Source organism: Marmota marmota, unplaced genomic scaffold (assembly GCF_001458135.2).
Source record: "Marmota marmota marmota unplaced genomic scaffold, marMar, whole genome shotgun sequence".
In the NCBI taxonomy this organism is placed as follows: domain Eukaryota; kingdom Metazoa; phylum Chordata; class Mammalia; order Rodentia; family Sciuridae; genus Marmota; species Marmota marmota.
In genome coordinates, this window is record NW_026000174.1 from 56172533 (window position 1) to 56187648 (window position 15116).

At 40.7% G+C, this 15116-nt stretch overlaps 1 protein-coding gene across 11 annotated transcripts in view; it reads right to left on the reverse strand.

Moving 5' to 3' along the window:
* The window catches only part of Agbl2 (AGBL carboxypeptidase 2), a 53792-nt gene that overhangs the window by 19220 nt on the left and 19456 nt on the right, over positions 1-15116 (reverse strand). For 6 of the 11 annotated variants that reach the window (XM_048788816.1, XM_048788817.1, XM_048788814.1 and 3 more), the window contains 9 exons: positions 14668-14824; positions 13340-13466; positions 12941-13041; positions 11297-11427; positions 7328-7394; positions 5951-6073; positions 5354-5461; positions 3333-3410; positions 1344-1416 (listed from right to left, as the gene is read on the reverse strand). In XM_048788816.1, the coding sequence (XP_048644773.1) occupies positions 1344-1416; positions 3333-3410; positions 5354-5461; positions 5951-6073; positions 7328-7394; positions 11297-11427; positions 12941-13041; positions 13340-13466; positions 14668-14824 (965 nt within the window). Of the gene's footprint in view, positions 1-1312; positions 2218-3332; positions 3411-5353; positions 5462-5950; positions 6074-7327; positions 7395-11296; positions 11428-12940; positions 13042-13339; positions 13467-14667; positions 14825-15116 lie in introns of those variants that run through there. The other 5 variants (XR_007342431.1, XM_048788821.1, XM_048788819.1 and 2 more) reach the window with 5 other exon arrangements.

Genomic DNA, 15116 nt, shown 5'->3' on the forward strand with positions numbered 1-15116 from the left:
AGCCTCAAAACTTTTTTTTTTTTTGAGATGGGGGTCTATATTGCCCAGGCTGGTCTGGAACTCTTGGATTCAAGTGATTTTCCTGTCTCAGTCTCTCCAGCAGACACAATCATTCCTGGCTTCATAAAGCTCACATGATCAGTGATAAAAACAACTGATCATGTGTTCTGATATTTGATTCCAAAAATAATATCATCATACTGGGATGCTTTTTACAAATTTCTTCCAAATTTATTTGGAGCAAAAACAAGTATTTCTGAACAACTTTCAAACAAAGTTTGTCTCCAGCATTTTATAATTCTTGTTTTTTTGGTACAAGGGATCAAACCCAGGGGCCCTTAACCACTGGGCAACATCCCTAGCCTTTTTATATTTTATTTAGAGACAGGGTCTCTCAAGTTACTGAGGCTGGCTTTGAACTTGAGATTCTCCTGCCTCAGCCTCCAGAGGCAGTGGGATTCTAGGTGTGTGCCACTGCACACTGCCAGAAAACTTTTAATCCAAAGTGATAGGTAAAAGGAAAAGTCAAAACTAGAGGTAGCCTGTAATAAGCTATAGTGACTCCTCTTTAATATGACTCTAGCATGCTGAGACGACATGCTGAAAACAGCAGACTATGCTTGGTGTTCATGAGGGACCATTGCACAAAAACTGCTACAATAAGATATCTGTTCACATAAGATTATGCAGTTAACCAATCAAAGGAAACAAGTGGTTAGAGAGAAAGTACTTTAATCATTGAGTTAAAAATTTACATAACCTTGTTGAACATAATATATGCAATATTAAATTTTGAGTAAAACATGAATTGTTATCTTTCTGTGGGAATAACTCACTTTGAGCAAACCTGATATATATATATAGTCTGATTGTTTATCACTTGAAAGCTTTGACACAAGGCTTATTTTAACATAGCACACTCCCCAAACATGTTTATAACAGAATTTGATCTATTAAAATTGATTTGTAGCTAATTTTAGAGAGCATATCTATTAGTTAAAAATGAGGTTTATCTGTGTGGTAGTTCCATGAGCACAGATGTCATCATAATAAAAATCTTAGGAAAAAATAACTGAATGCATAAGCGATGCATCTGAGGACATGCATGTGGTGTAAGTAAGTATAAAGTGTAAGGTCATCATGGTGTGATGAATGCACAGCACAACATACCACAACCCCTTACAGAATGCATAGGACCCAAAGACTCTGAGGAAGTGCCTGTGTGGCAAAGCCAAGGCACATCTACGGGTATGTGTTTACGTGCAAGGATGGGTATGCTGCCATAGCAGTGGTGCTTCTTTTTGTGACAGGATATCTGTTCCTAGGCCAGTTTGGCTTCATACCTGGAGCTGACTCTTGGCTGGAGTCTGTGCTTCCTCTTTGGGGGCATGATGGTGTAAAACCTGGCCTCTTACTCTGTGCAAACAAGATAGAAGAGTTGAACTCACTTTCTTTTGCAAATTCTACAGTTACAATTAGGACTCAGGTTGGCCTTACTAGGAATTAGTGGCGAGTATTTGTGTTTTCTCCCCCATGCCCAAGTGGTCAACATTGTTACAGGACAGAGGTAAATTAAGCATTTGTCCTAGTCTCTCAGATTCCCAAGTCAAGGTGCAGAAGCAACACTTGAATTGCCCCAAGAAGCAGAGGGACTGTATTTCATAAGTTGTCTAGAAACATTACACAAAGAGAAAAACTTGATCCATCAAGATAGCTGCCCCACATATTCAATTGTTTATCTGATATGCCCATATCCCTGTTAGAGAAATATTCCACTAGAAATTTTAAGCAAATTAAGTAAAGATTAAAGTTTGGATGGCTTTCATCCAGTATATTGTATTTAATTTAATCCATGGTTACTTGTCACAATCTAACTAGTATGTTTCATTTTTGGAATATGGATTTAGTTACCTACAGACCTTGTGAAATGAATGCTAAATGAGGAAAAAGGACAAGTTCCTCATTTACCAGTTTCTTTACCTCCAGCCCTTTTTACTTTTTATTTTGGGACAGGGTCTTGCTAAGTTGTTCAGGCTGGCCTCAAAGCTGCAAGCCTCCTGTTTAGTTTAGGCATGTATCATAGCACTTGGAAAATTTTCTGATTTGACTTCATTGAAACCTCTTTTCTTTGCTCTTCAGTTTCTGTCACTCATAGAGGATCTTGTCTTTATAGTCCTTTAGGAGCCCCACACATAGAAGCAGGTTCTCCAGAAGACCCTGATAGGTAAATGAGAGCATCAACCCAGGAATTCCCAAACAACAGACTTTGGAAAACAGCAGGGTCACCCTGGGAGGACTGTCCACTCTGTGTCTAATATGCCTAAGTTAACCTGGTGATTCTCAACCTTTGAGTCAGACTCGTGTGAGCCACACCTTCCCACAGGTATACCCAGGGCTATGTGAAAGGACAGCTTACTAGCTGATGCCCTCTTCCTTCTCCTCCCTCTTAGAATATGCACGTGTAAATGTGCATGAGAGATTGTGAAAGGAACCAGGTTAATTCTGATGAGACTGGACTGGTTACCACAAAAGCAGGTTGTAATAAAGTGAGGCTGCCTCCTGTGCTTTGCATTTTTTGCTTGTCCCACTTGCCATTCCATTTTTCTGTTATGTCATGATGCAGCACAAGGCACTTGCCAGAGGTATACGCACCCAATCTTGGACTTCTGGCCTTCAGAACTGTGAGCTAAACAAACTTCTTTCATTTATAAATCACACAGTCTCAGGTCTTATAATAACGGAAATGGAGTAAGACATTCACAAACTTCAGATTGAGTGACCAGTGGTAACACTGGCTGTGAGGTATACCTCGCAACTGATGGTGACATCCCATGTGTTGCTGACATCTCCTTGGGCTGAGAACTACTACATTATGTATTCTCTATCGCTATCTAAACTGACATGTTGCCATACAATTACAAAACAACGGCAGCCTAACAAATGTTTGTTAAAATAAAATTAAATTCTTGTTAGCATGCTTTCAGATTTGGGTGCTCTTTCTCAGTTCTTTAGTACCATGTGGACTAAGTCCCAGGGTGGCCACATGATGTGTAGCCTAAGGGCATAAACTGCCTTAGATGTTCACCCGGGCAGAACAAATCTGGGAAGGTCAGTAGTATCATTCCTCCAAATCACATAATACATTTGAAAACTAATATTAATTGCTTGTTTAATTGCTGGTATATGTACACATATATGTATGTATGTATGTGTATATATATATATATATGCACCATATACATGCCAGCAATTTATACACGCGCGCGCACACACACACACAGTATGTGAATATAAATATATATGTATATGCACATATATATTATGTGAAGTACCTGCATTTTCTCTTTATTCTTACGTAGAATCAGTGTCATTTTGGAGTCCATGGAGGTGCTTCTCTCTCCTCCATTTAACTGTGTTTAAAATAAATGAACATATCCTCACTAAATTTTCCATGTGAATGTGATTTTATTGAATATATATTATTTGTGTGCATTTTATTCATGCATGTTTACTCATGATGATATTCTAACACAAAAAGAAAGGCAAGACACAAATGAGTAACAAGTCAATGAAAAGAAGGAAAGGGGACCCAATGTTTATTGGGTGGCTACCGCATGCCAGGTACTTTATAGCTTCACTTCTGATGCTCACAATAAGTGATGATGAAGATATCATTATCCCAATATTTTAAATGCAAAAACTGAGTCCTTGGCTGGTTATGTAACTCACAGAATATAGACTGAGCATTCCTTATCAGAAATGCTTGGAACCAAGAAGCCAGGAACAGTGGCACACGCCTGTAATCCCAGTTGGCTCAAGAGGCTGAGGCAGGAGGATTACGAGTTCAAAGCCAACCTCAGCAAAAGCGAGGCACTAAGCACCTCAGTGAGACCCTGTTTCTAAATAAAATACAAAATAGGGCTGGGGATGTGGCTCAGTGGTCGAGTGCCTGTTAGTTCAATCCAAAAACAGAAAAAAATAAATGCTTGGGACCAGAAGCGTTTCAGATTTAAGATTTTTTTTTTCCGATTTTGGAATATATGCATATACATAATGCGACAGATATCTTAGGGGAGGTGACCCAAATCTAAAAATGAAGTTAAGCCAGGAGTGGTGAGCACACCTGTAATCCCAGTGGCTCAGAAGGCTGAGGCAGGAGGATTGCAAATTCAAAACCAGCCTCTGAAAGTTAGAGAAGTCTCAAGCAATTTATTAAGCCCTGTCTCTAAATAAATTTAAAAAGGCTAGGGATGTAGCACCCCTGGGTTCAATTCCTGACACCAAAAAAAGAAAAAGAAAAATTAAGTTCTTTTATGTTTCATATGCACCTTATACACATACCCCTACTAAGGTAATTTTATGAAATACTTTTAAATATTAGAAATTTTGCATGAAACAAGTTTTGTTGATACAGAATTTCCCCTTGTGGTGTCACGCTGACCCTTAAAAAGTTTCAGATTGTACAGTATTTCAGATGATGGATGCTCAACCTGTATTAAATTGTGGGGATGGAAGAGGAATTTAATACAGACCCAAAACCTGTGCTCTTGCCACCATTAAACTAGACATCAAATCATCCTCAATACTGAACAGGAATGGCTATGCTCTGTGGAGGTTCCCCCTACCACTCACTGTTAACTGTAGGGTGGCATTCCATGCAAGGGCTTTTGCACCATATCCACTAAGAATTAGCTACTATTGTACCAAAACCTATTTTTATATATAAAAGAACCAAGGATTTTATAGTCATAAAACTTTCAAGTACTAAAAATTGGGTGCCTCTCTTCTGTTTTTTGCCACTGCATACAACTGATATAAATTCCTGATTCGTTATTAATATCACCCCCAGACTTGAAGGCTCCTGGTATTTTATTCAATGTTGAATTCTCAGCATTCAGTAAAGGGCCTGTTGTGTAGTATGCACATGATAAAATCTGTTAAGTGGGGTGGATAGATGGTGAATTCACAGCCTGTTCTTATGTTATTGGTATGAAATCACAAGTCACCAGTATTTTATATTAGAATTCAGGGGCTGGGGATATAGCTCAGTTGGTGGAGTGCTTGCCTTGCATGCACAAAGCCCTGAGTTCAATCCGCAGCAATACACACACACACACACACACACACACACACACATGCAAACACACACACAGAATTCAGCAGTGTCCAAACAAAGCAGTGTCAATGTTGTCCTCCTACCACCACACACACACCAAATTTTATGTTCCCTGCTTCCAGTGGCACTAACAGGTACAGGTAACAGAAATGGCTATTGCATTCTTTACCCTGTGAGAGACATGCTAACTGGAGACATAAGAGAATCTGTGTGACAGAGTCAAACAAAAAATATTACCTCACTGAGGCTTAGTTTTTCATTTTTCATTGCTGAAGATCTGAAATTCTCCAAAGTTTTGTAAAAGGTAGACTGCTTTTGCAGAGTAGGAGCAAGTTCTGCCCTGTCCTAGAAAAATTAAGTGAAAAGAGAATATTTTTCAATCAATTCATTGATAATTGACCCAATGCACACAATAACAAAACTCCCACCTCTGAAAGCATTTTTGTTTTTGGAGAGCAGAGGGTTGGAGGTGGGTGTGGCATCTAGGAGCAGAATAGAGAAGGAGCTGTCCAGTGTCCTTATCCTGGACCAGGCCTAATCCCTCAGCTACCCAGCCACTCTGGACTAGCTCTAGCCACCTCTTTTCCAGTACCACCTCTTTCCTCTGGAAATCTAGACTTGGTCAAAATCCAGACTTGCTATACCAGACTGTAGGAAAGGATCAGTGGGCCATGGCTGAAACCTACTCAAAATAGTTAGAGGACCCAAAATACAAAGTCCCCCCACTTGCTACACCCTACTCTTTCTGGATTATAGTAAACTTTAGATTTTTTCCTGCTCCCTCTATGGAACATCAGGAACCAGACAGCAGAGTAGACATCGGGGCTTTCTTACGGAGGCATCTTCTGTTAACTTGAACTCTGGCATCAACTTATTTTTCTGATGCAGCTCATTTCGCTGTTTCCTAGTTTGAAGTGGCTTCTTTTTTTTCTTCTTAGACATCATCTTTTGATTCAACTGTTCCAGAAAGTACAGAGAAACTGCTCACTGGGGGTTCCGGAATTATGCTTACCCTTACATGGCACTCTTCACACAACAGTCAAAATAAAATGTGGGGGCTGAGTGCAGTGGCACATGCCTGTAATCCCCAGCAATTCAGAGGAGGCTGAGGCAGGAGGATTGTAAGTTTAAGGCTAGCTTCATCAACTAAGCAAGACCCTAAGTAGCTCATGGTAGAATGCTTGCCTAGCATGTGTGAGGCACTGGGTTTGATCCTCAGCACCATATAAAAATATAAATATAAGTAAAATAAAGGTATTGTGTCCATCCACAACTAAAAATATATTTTTAAAAAATTAAAAAGGGCTCATGATTCATCTCGGTGGTAGAGCATCCCTCAGTTCAATTTTGGGTACCAAAGAAACAAAACAACAACAAAAACTCAAAACCCAAAAATGTTGTGGCCCTCATGTTGTTGGCTTGGAGAATAAGCAAATGGTTATCTTCTTACCAAAGGCTATTCTCTACTTAACACACCTGAATTCCACTATTACAGGTATACTGCCAAAGGGGCATTTATATCAATAACCAAATATCTATTATTTACAAGATAAAATCAGATGACTATGGCAATATATCAGGTCTGGATCATTAGACGTGTGGTGGAAAGATTCAGTTTTATTGTTACCAAAAAGTGGCTTTAATAATTAAGCATAAAAAATTATGAAGGGGGCTGGGGCTCAGTGGCAGAGTGATTGCCTAGCACGTGTAAAGCACTGGGTTTGATCATTAGCACCACATAAAAATAAACAAAGGCATTTTGTCCATCTACAACTCCATTTTTTTTTTAATTATTATAAAGGCAGGGTTTGTGGCTCAGTGACAGAGCACTGGCCTAGTATATGCATGGCCCTGGGTTCAATCCTCAGCAACACATAAAAACAAACATATAAAATAAAGGTATTGTGATCAACTACAACTAAAAAATAAATATTTTTTTAAAAAGTTATAAAGGACAAAACAAAAGACTCTAGGGCAGGGTGACCCAGTTAGAACCCTATTGCTCTTTCTTTTTTTTTGCAGTTCAGGAGATGGAACCCAGGGCTTTGCCCATGTTAGGTATGGCAAAGCCATTGAGCCACACCCCTAGCCCTATTGCTATATTTTCTGTAGATATTAAGACTTTTGGAAAACTCACGAAATTATGCAGGAATGGCATGATTTTTTTTAAAGATTGCTAGTTCCTAGGTATAAAACTCAACATAATCTTACCTCATCTACTATGTTCAGTAGGTGAACAGGGAGACCATCTGAGAGGGAGCTGTCAGAACCACTGGTGCTAGTTCCAGAGGGAAAGAAGAAAGGGAAATAGCTGTTATTAACATATGCAGGATGTCTAAGATTTACCAGACCAGCCACGTGGGATTAGATGTCTAGTCCACTATTTGCTGAATTGTCTATGCACCAGTTATAAAATCTTCTTGACAAACACATTCATTTATTCCTTCTGAACACCTGCTGTATGCCAGGCAGTATGTTTAGCACAGAGGAGTCAGAGGAGTGAAGCAGAGCCCCTACTAGACCAAGGAGTTCACAATCCATGTGACAAAGGGATACTGGTCCAAAGTGCAAAGTTGCAGAGGGTGTGAGGCCACAGGATTCTCAATGTGCAGCCCCAGAGAACAGCAGAGGCTTTTCCTCATTCATTCCTGTCTAGCTGGTACTAGTTTTGAAAGTCAGGATCCTACCAGGAACTCTGTAAAAATGTGTTGAATATATAGAAAAGTAAATCTAACAGTTTACTGACCACAGACCAGGAAATACTTTTTCTCCCCCCTTGGGTAGAGAACCAGGGCCTCGTGCAGCTAAGCAGGCACTCTTTCACTGATGACCCCCAGCTCCAGGGCAGTATTCTCCCTTCAAAAGTTTTAGACACATATCTAGACTAAAGTCTTCTCCAGAAACTGTCCCCTCCTCTCTTTTACAGGTGCTAGAATGAATGGGGTCTCAGATAATCAATTCTTCCTTCCTTCATCATGTCCTTTACTTGAATGTCACATTATATTTTGCCTTTCCTGGGGTTTGATTGGTTAGAACTGATAGCTCTGATAAAGGCTCCAAATATTAAGTGTCTTAGGGACAAAAGTCAGACCTCATTGGAAGACAAGATTTGAAATCATTCTTTTGCCCAGCCTTTCATTCTTTTAGCACCTCCTCCCACCCTACCCCCCAATACACCTGAGGAGCCCTATGGCAAGACAGCAGGAAGAAAGCCCTGTCTTCTGTGATCTACTTTCTAATTCCCTGTTCTCATGAGGCTTTTCCAATCCAGTCAAGCCTTTGCTCTATTAATAATCTGAAGTTCCTTTTGGAGATAATAGAAAATTTTAACGAAATAGTATATCCCAAAGAGCGTCAAAAATCAAGTATGTACACATATAGACAGTAAACTCAAACTGGGCTTGTACCCTCCCAGCCTGCCTGTCTGCACAGTCATAAGAATGGACAGGTGGCGCCCTCTGGAGGCTTGTGTTATCTGGCTTCCTGCCAAAGAAGCCAGCAAATTGTTTTCAATAATTTTTTTTTTTTCTTTTTTCTGAACCTGGGGATTGAACCCAGGGGCACTATACCACTGACTTATATCTCTAGCCCTTTTCTAGTTCTTATTTTAAGACTGGGTCTTGTTAAGTTGCTGAAGCTGACCTCAAATTTGTGATCCTTTTGCCTCAGCCTCTCAAGTCTGTGGGATTACAGGTGTGCACCATTGAGCCGAGCTGTTTTCAATACTTCTTAACTTCATCAGTTTCCCTACTGAGCCAGCAACAGTGGAGAGTCTGGCTATTTCTGAGCTGATTCCCCTGGGCTCTATATGCATGTGTTGACATGCAAGGAACATTTTGTTTTTGAGGCTAAAAGTGGAGAGGGGTTGTTGCAGTGGGTTTGGAGAGTTTGGCAAAGGACTGAGGAAGAGTGGAAGGGGTGATGTGATTAATGGGGAACCCTACCTGGCTGACGGTCTGGTTTAAGGTTTCTAAGAAAACATTTATGAGACTCAGCCAAACCTGCTTTAGGGTCCAGATCTCAATGTGCCACATAGAACCGATAGAAAGCCAGCCCTTTCCTCTGTGCTCCATGGGCCAGAGTGCAGACTCCAGCAGAACTCCAAACCCAGCCTAGCAATCTTTTATTTCTTTATTTTTTTATTGTTTAGTTATAGGTGGACACAATATCTTTATTTTATTTTTATGTGGTACGGAGGATTGAGCCCAGCACCTAATGCATGCTGAGCCACAACCCCAGCCCTCAGCCCAGCAATCTTTTAAAGGAGCTGGGGCAGCCTAAGGCACCCTGGCAGGTAAGGTGGAGTAGAAGGTATTCTTGCACACTGTGAGATACTCACCCACAGAGGGCTTCTTGAAAGAGCTGGGGATACTATAGGGTAGAAGTGAGATCCTGCATTCTAAATTAATTCAACAAATATTCACTGAACTCTCCCTCTGCTAGGTACAGAACAGGCCTCATTCCAGGCACATGAGACACATGTGAACAAAATAAAGATCTCCACTGCCTACTAGGGAGAAAGACAAGAAACAACTGACACAATAAAGATTTTAAAATGATAAATGACAGGAGGTGATAAATGCTATATATATATATAAAAAAGTAGAGCACGGAAGTGGGAATAGGGGTAGCAAGTTGCAGGATGAGAGTAAGGAATGTGGGCCACGTTGAGAATGGTAACATTAAGTGAAGACCTGAAAGAGGTGAAGGGATTAGTCATGTGGATATCTGGGGAATTAGGCATAATAAATTATTAGTTCAGGGGCTAGGGTTGTGGCTCAGTGGTAGAGCACTTGCCTAGCATGCTTGAGGTACTGAGTTTAATCCTCAGAACCACATAAATGTAAAATAAAGATATTGAGTCCATTTAAAACTAAAAAATAAATATTAAAAAAATTAATTATTAGTTCAGTCTCTGAAGCTGGAGAGGGCCTGGCAAGCCTGAGGAAGAGTGAGAAAGCCAGTGTGGCAGTAGCAGGGTGTAAAAGGGAGGGTGGAAACCATGGCGGCATGGCTCAGTGGTACAGTGCTTGCCAAGTATGTGCAAGACGCTGGGTTTAATCCTCAGCACAACCAAAAAGAAAAAGAAATACGTGTGTGAGTGTGTGTGTGTGTGTGTATGTGTGTGTGTGTGGTTGGTTAGTTAGAAGCACTATCTTTCATGGAGGTTAGACTGAGTGTCCACGTTTGCTGGGAATCCAGCTCCTCCAGAACTATGGTTGTCCCATCTGCTTCAGTGAGAAAGAGGACACCAGAAATAACCACACACTGGCGGGAGGACCCAGATCCTGAGGACAAAAACCTCTATGAGAAGAATCCAGACTTCCATAGTTATGACAAAGGTCCTGCTGTGAGTCTCTGGAACACTCAGGTGATCATCTCTGGCTTCTCTATCATCCTGGTCTTTGTCAGTTCCTTTGTGACTTATGTGCCTGACTATGGGTTGCAAGAGTGGGCCTGCTGGGAAACTGAGAGGCTTGTGAAACACCAAGAGGCCAACAGCCTCCCAATCTTGGAGGAGGAAGAATATTGTTGCTTTGGCCCCAATGATATTCAGCTACTGGAGGATGGGACTGACTAGACCCCAGAGGGGTGGCTCTGGAAGCACCACCTTCCCTATTCACTACTGCCATTCTGCCCTCTCCTAAGAGCACCAAATTAAAGTGACTGCAAACTTGGGTGGGGGGAATCATGAGCAAATTCTAATGTTTGTAATTTCAATCTAGAATCCCAATACAGTCACGATTCACACACCTCTCCCTCAACCACACTACTGCCTTGGTCTAAGCCACCATCACCTTTCACCTATATTGTTGCAAGAGAGCGTCACAGTCCATTTTTCACAGAGCAGTCAGTGTTCCTGTTGAAACTAAAACCTAAGTCAGATCATGACACTCCTCTACTCAAAACCTTCTGAAGACTTCCTATATCCCATGGAGTCAAGAGCAAAGGCTTTACGATTGCTCCAACGCCCTCCATAAACTGTGTGCTCAACTCCCTGTTTATTTCTAGGGCCCAGAACAGAGGTTGGCATGGACATGTGCTCAGTTTGTAACTGCCAAAGAAATAAAGTGTATTTAAGTGTGCCATGAACTGAGGATATGATTTCCTCTGTTATTATTGAAGCTCAAAACCAACTAAATATATATATAAAACTTATTTTTCTTTGAAATTTATTACCTGGACTCAATATCAGACAAAGAGATGTCACTCCAACTTCCTTCTAAATTCACTTCTTCTCCACGTTCATTGAATTTCTTGTGGATTTCCTGTTGTAAGAGTTCCTTGAGTTCTGCTAGACACTGAGTAAACTGTGACAGTGAAAAAAGAACTATTTTTGATCATCTATGTATTTATTCATCAAATACTTCCTGAGTATATGCTGAAAGGGGGAAAAAGATGAGTTAAATTGCAACCTCTACTACTAAGGACAGGTTAACAGATAAATTCCATAAGCTATAGAAATAGAAGTATTTTTAGGGCAGAAAATACAAGCACTCCTTTAGCCTCTTTTCTCTGGCTATGGCCAACTTCTTAAATAATGAAATGGTCTGACTTATTTCATTTTTTCTGAGTAGCAAAGAAGAAAAAGTTTGAATGGAGTTGTTTAGATTTTGGCATATGGTAAGGATGACTTGGCTGGGGGCATAGCCAAGTACACTTGCCTAACTTGTGGAGGCTCTAGAATCAATCTCCAGCATAGCAAGCAAACAAACAAAAAAACCAATCAAAAAGAAAAGTTAAAGCCAGGCACAGTGGTGCATGCCTGTAATCCCAGCAACTCAGGAGACTGAGGCAGGAGGATGGGAAGTTTGAGGCCAGCCTCAGCAATTTAGCAAGACTATATCTCAAAATAAAAACAAAATGGGCTGATTTAGCTTAGTGCTAGAGCACCCCTGGGTTCAATTCTCAGCACCAAAAAAAAAAAAAAAGGAGAGAGATTAAAATAGGCCATGCTGTGGACAAATTTTACTTTTCTCTTACAGTGCTGGGGGTTAAACCCAAAGCCTTGTGCATGAGAAGCAAGTAGCACTCCATCACAGAGCTGCACCCTTAACCCCCAGATTTTCCTTTTATTTTTTATTAAACAATTGTATCCAGAATGGTGCACACCAAGCCAACATTTCAGAAGGGGTATGAGAGATGAGTTAGGGAGATAGAAATAACCCACTGGCGAAACATGGCCAAAGAAAGTCTTTGTGTTTTAGAAGGGGGCTGCTTGAGAACACCCACAGTTGAGGGGAGAGGAAGAAGAGGATAAAGTCCACCCACGCACAAAAGACGGATTACTTTGGGAGAAGAGCAAGGACACTGATTTTCTGAAATACCTGTACCAAGTTGCTCTTTTTCTAAAATAGGAGAAAGGAAAGTAAGAACTGGTGCTGCCGTGGGCAAGGCCAGAAGTGAGGGAAAGGGGTGCCAAAGGACAGTCTCCAACTCTAGAGGATGATGAGGTCTTACCATTTGTTGACAACACTGCAGGCTGGGGCTTTTAAATTTTCCTTAAATATAAAAGCTTCAAAAAATATTAAGATGAAAATAAAGAACACATGTAATCCCACTGTACTGACTTTGAAACTGATCACAGTAAAAGCACCATGTTTCTTTTTTTTTTTTTTTTTTTTTAAAGAGAGAGTGAGAGAGATAGAAAGAGAGAGAGAGAATTTTTTATTTAATATTTATTTTTTAGTTCTCGGCGGACACAACATCTTTGTTTGTATGTGGTGCTGAGGATCGAACCCAGGCCGCACGCATGCCAGGCGAGCGCGCTACCGCTTGAGCCACATCCCCAGCCCACCATGTTTCTTGAAAAAACATTTTTACCTTTGTTTTATCAGGATCACAGAAATCCAGAAGGGTGTCACAGACATGATAACCCAGGGACTTCAGGTCCTCAATAGTAAAGTGAATGTTTCTTTTACTGCCTGGAGAAAAATCCACAAACATTTCTTATTATATCTTAAGGATTGAACGGAAATCTAATTTATGAATAACTTTAAAAAATACCACCTCTGATTCTAGATCAATATACTTCTAAACAATACAATACTTTCAAATATTGTATTGCGCATTCACATGCAGAGTACTCAAACTCAGTAGAGGGCCAGACAAGGAAATCCTCTAAATCACTATCTCCCCAGCAATCCCAGGCCTTTCATCTCCCCAGGTGCTGTGTGTGGCTTCCCCCTGTGGGTGACTCATGATCTACAAAGGAGAGCTCACCTAGGGTAGACCCACTGAAGGTAGACTCCATGGTATAGCTGTTTAGGATTCCCATTCGCCACATCACTACTCTTCCTGTTCCTTCTTTGCACTTTTGGACCTTAAAATTACAACTATGAAAAGAAAACTGAAGAGAAATCCAAATTCTCTGTTAATTATAAACTGACAAATATTCATTAACATCAAAAATTCATTTTTTAAACAAGAATGGCTTCCTTGGTTGTCTATATACATTATTTCCTAAAGTATGTTCGATAAAACATTAATTCTGGGAGATGTCAATAGTCTTAAGGGGGTGGGGGAGGAGGAGTTCTGTGGTCATGTCAGTCAGGGAGGTGAGGGTGAACAAAACTGAACAGAATTCCTCTGCAGGACCTCTCAGAGCACTGCACATGGACTGTGATCCTCCAAAGGCTAGAGAGTGCATTTTTTTTTGTTTTCAGTCTTAATTGCCCATTCCTCCCTTTCTTCTTCCCCTCCACCAATGTGCATTTTGCTGGACTAGGGTTCCTAGGACAACTGGGAATACTGGCTTACTTCACCAACCACAGGATTAAAGGTGATAGATAACTTTGCCCACAAGAGTTTCAACTAATGCCCAGGTGGAATAATCAAGAGCAAATTTCAAAAACTGAGCTTGGGCTGGGGGTGTAGCTTAGTGGTACAGCATAAGCTTAGCATGAATGAGGCCCCGAGTTGTTGCCAGCACCAAAAGCTTAAAAAAATCATTTTTATTAAGATATAACTCACACATCATAAAATTCATTCATTTAATGTGCACAGTTCAATGTTTTACGGAGTTGTGTAACCATTACCATAATTGAAGTTTATAACATTTTCATTACCTCAAAGGTAAACTCAAGGGCTGAGGATGTAGCTCAGTAGTAGAGCGAAGCCCTGAGTTCAATCCCCAGCATTGCATGCACACACACACATGCACAAAAGAAAATCACTACTCAATGGCGGTCATGCCCCATTCCACCCTCCTCCAGCAGCCCTGCTGAACCACTTTCTGTCTCTAAATTTGCCTCTTCTGAACACTGCATAGAATGGAATCATATGTTAAGTGGCTTCTTGTGTCTGGCTTCTTTCACTTAGCTTAATGTGTTCAAGGTTCTTCCTTACCCTAGAGTATCAGCACCTTAATCTTTTTATTGCTAAATAACATTCCCCTGTGTGGATATATCACATTTTTTCCTCCATTGACTGATGGACACAGAGCAATTCCTAAATCTATTTTGCTGGGATTTACCAAACACTACTTCTAGGAAGCAGTAAGCTCCCTTGTACCTAAGTCTAATGGACAGAAAATTACCTCATGTACTTACCTTATCTGGTGCATTTTTGCTTAACATTAAAGGAAAGACTCGCTCATGAAGCCAGTACTTCCGGTCGTTGTTATTGCAGCCATACAGGAAGATATTATTCTTACGGCTGTGACCATGAAAATCACAATATAAAAGAACCTCTCTTTCTTCAAGAAGTCTGTTGAGAGGGCAAACAAAGGACTCAGGGGACCTCCAAATGCATGCAAACAATCCAGGATCATCTGGATTCTTTTAGGAGTATGGCTGTTGATACCTTCCCTCCTCAGAAAATTTCAGTTGCTAGTGGCCTCCAATGGACACTATCCCCATCCATTGCTGAAAACATGCTCTCAGGCCAGGTGTGGTAGCACATGCCTGTAATCCCAGCAACTCAGGAAACTGAGGCAGGAGGATTCCAAGTTCAAGGCCAGCCTCAGCAACTTAGTGAGACTCTAAACAACTCAGCGAGG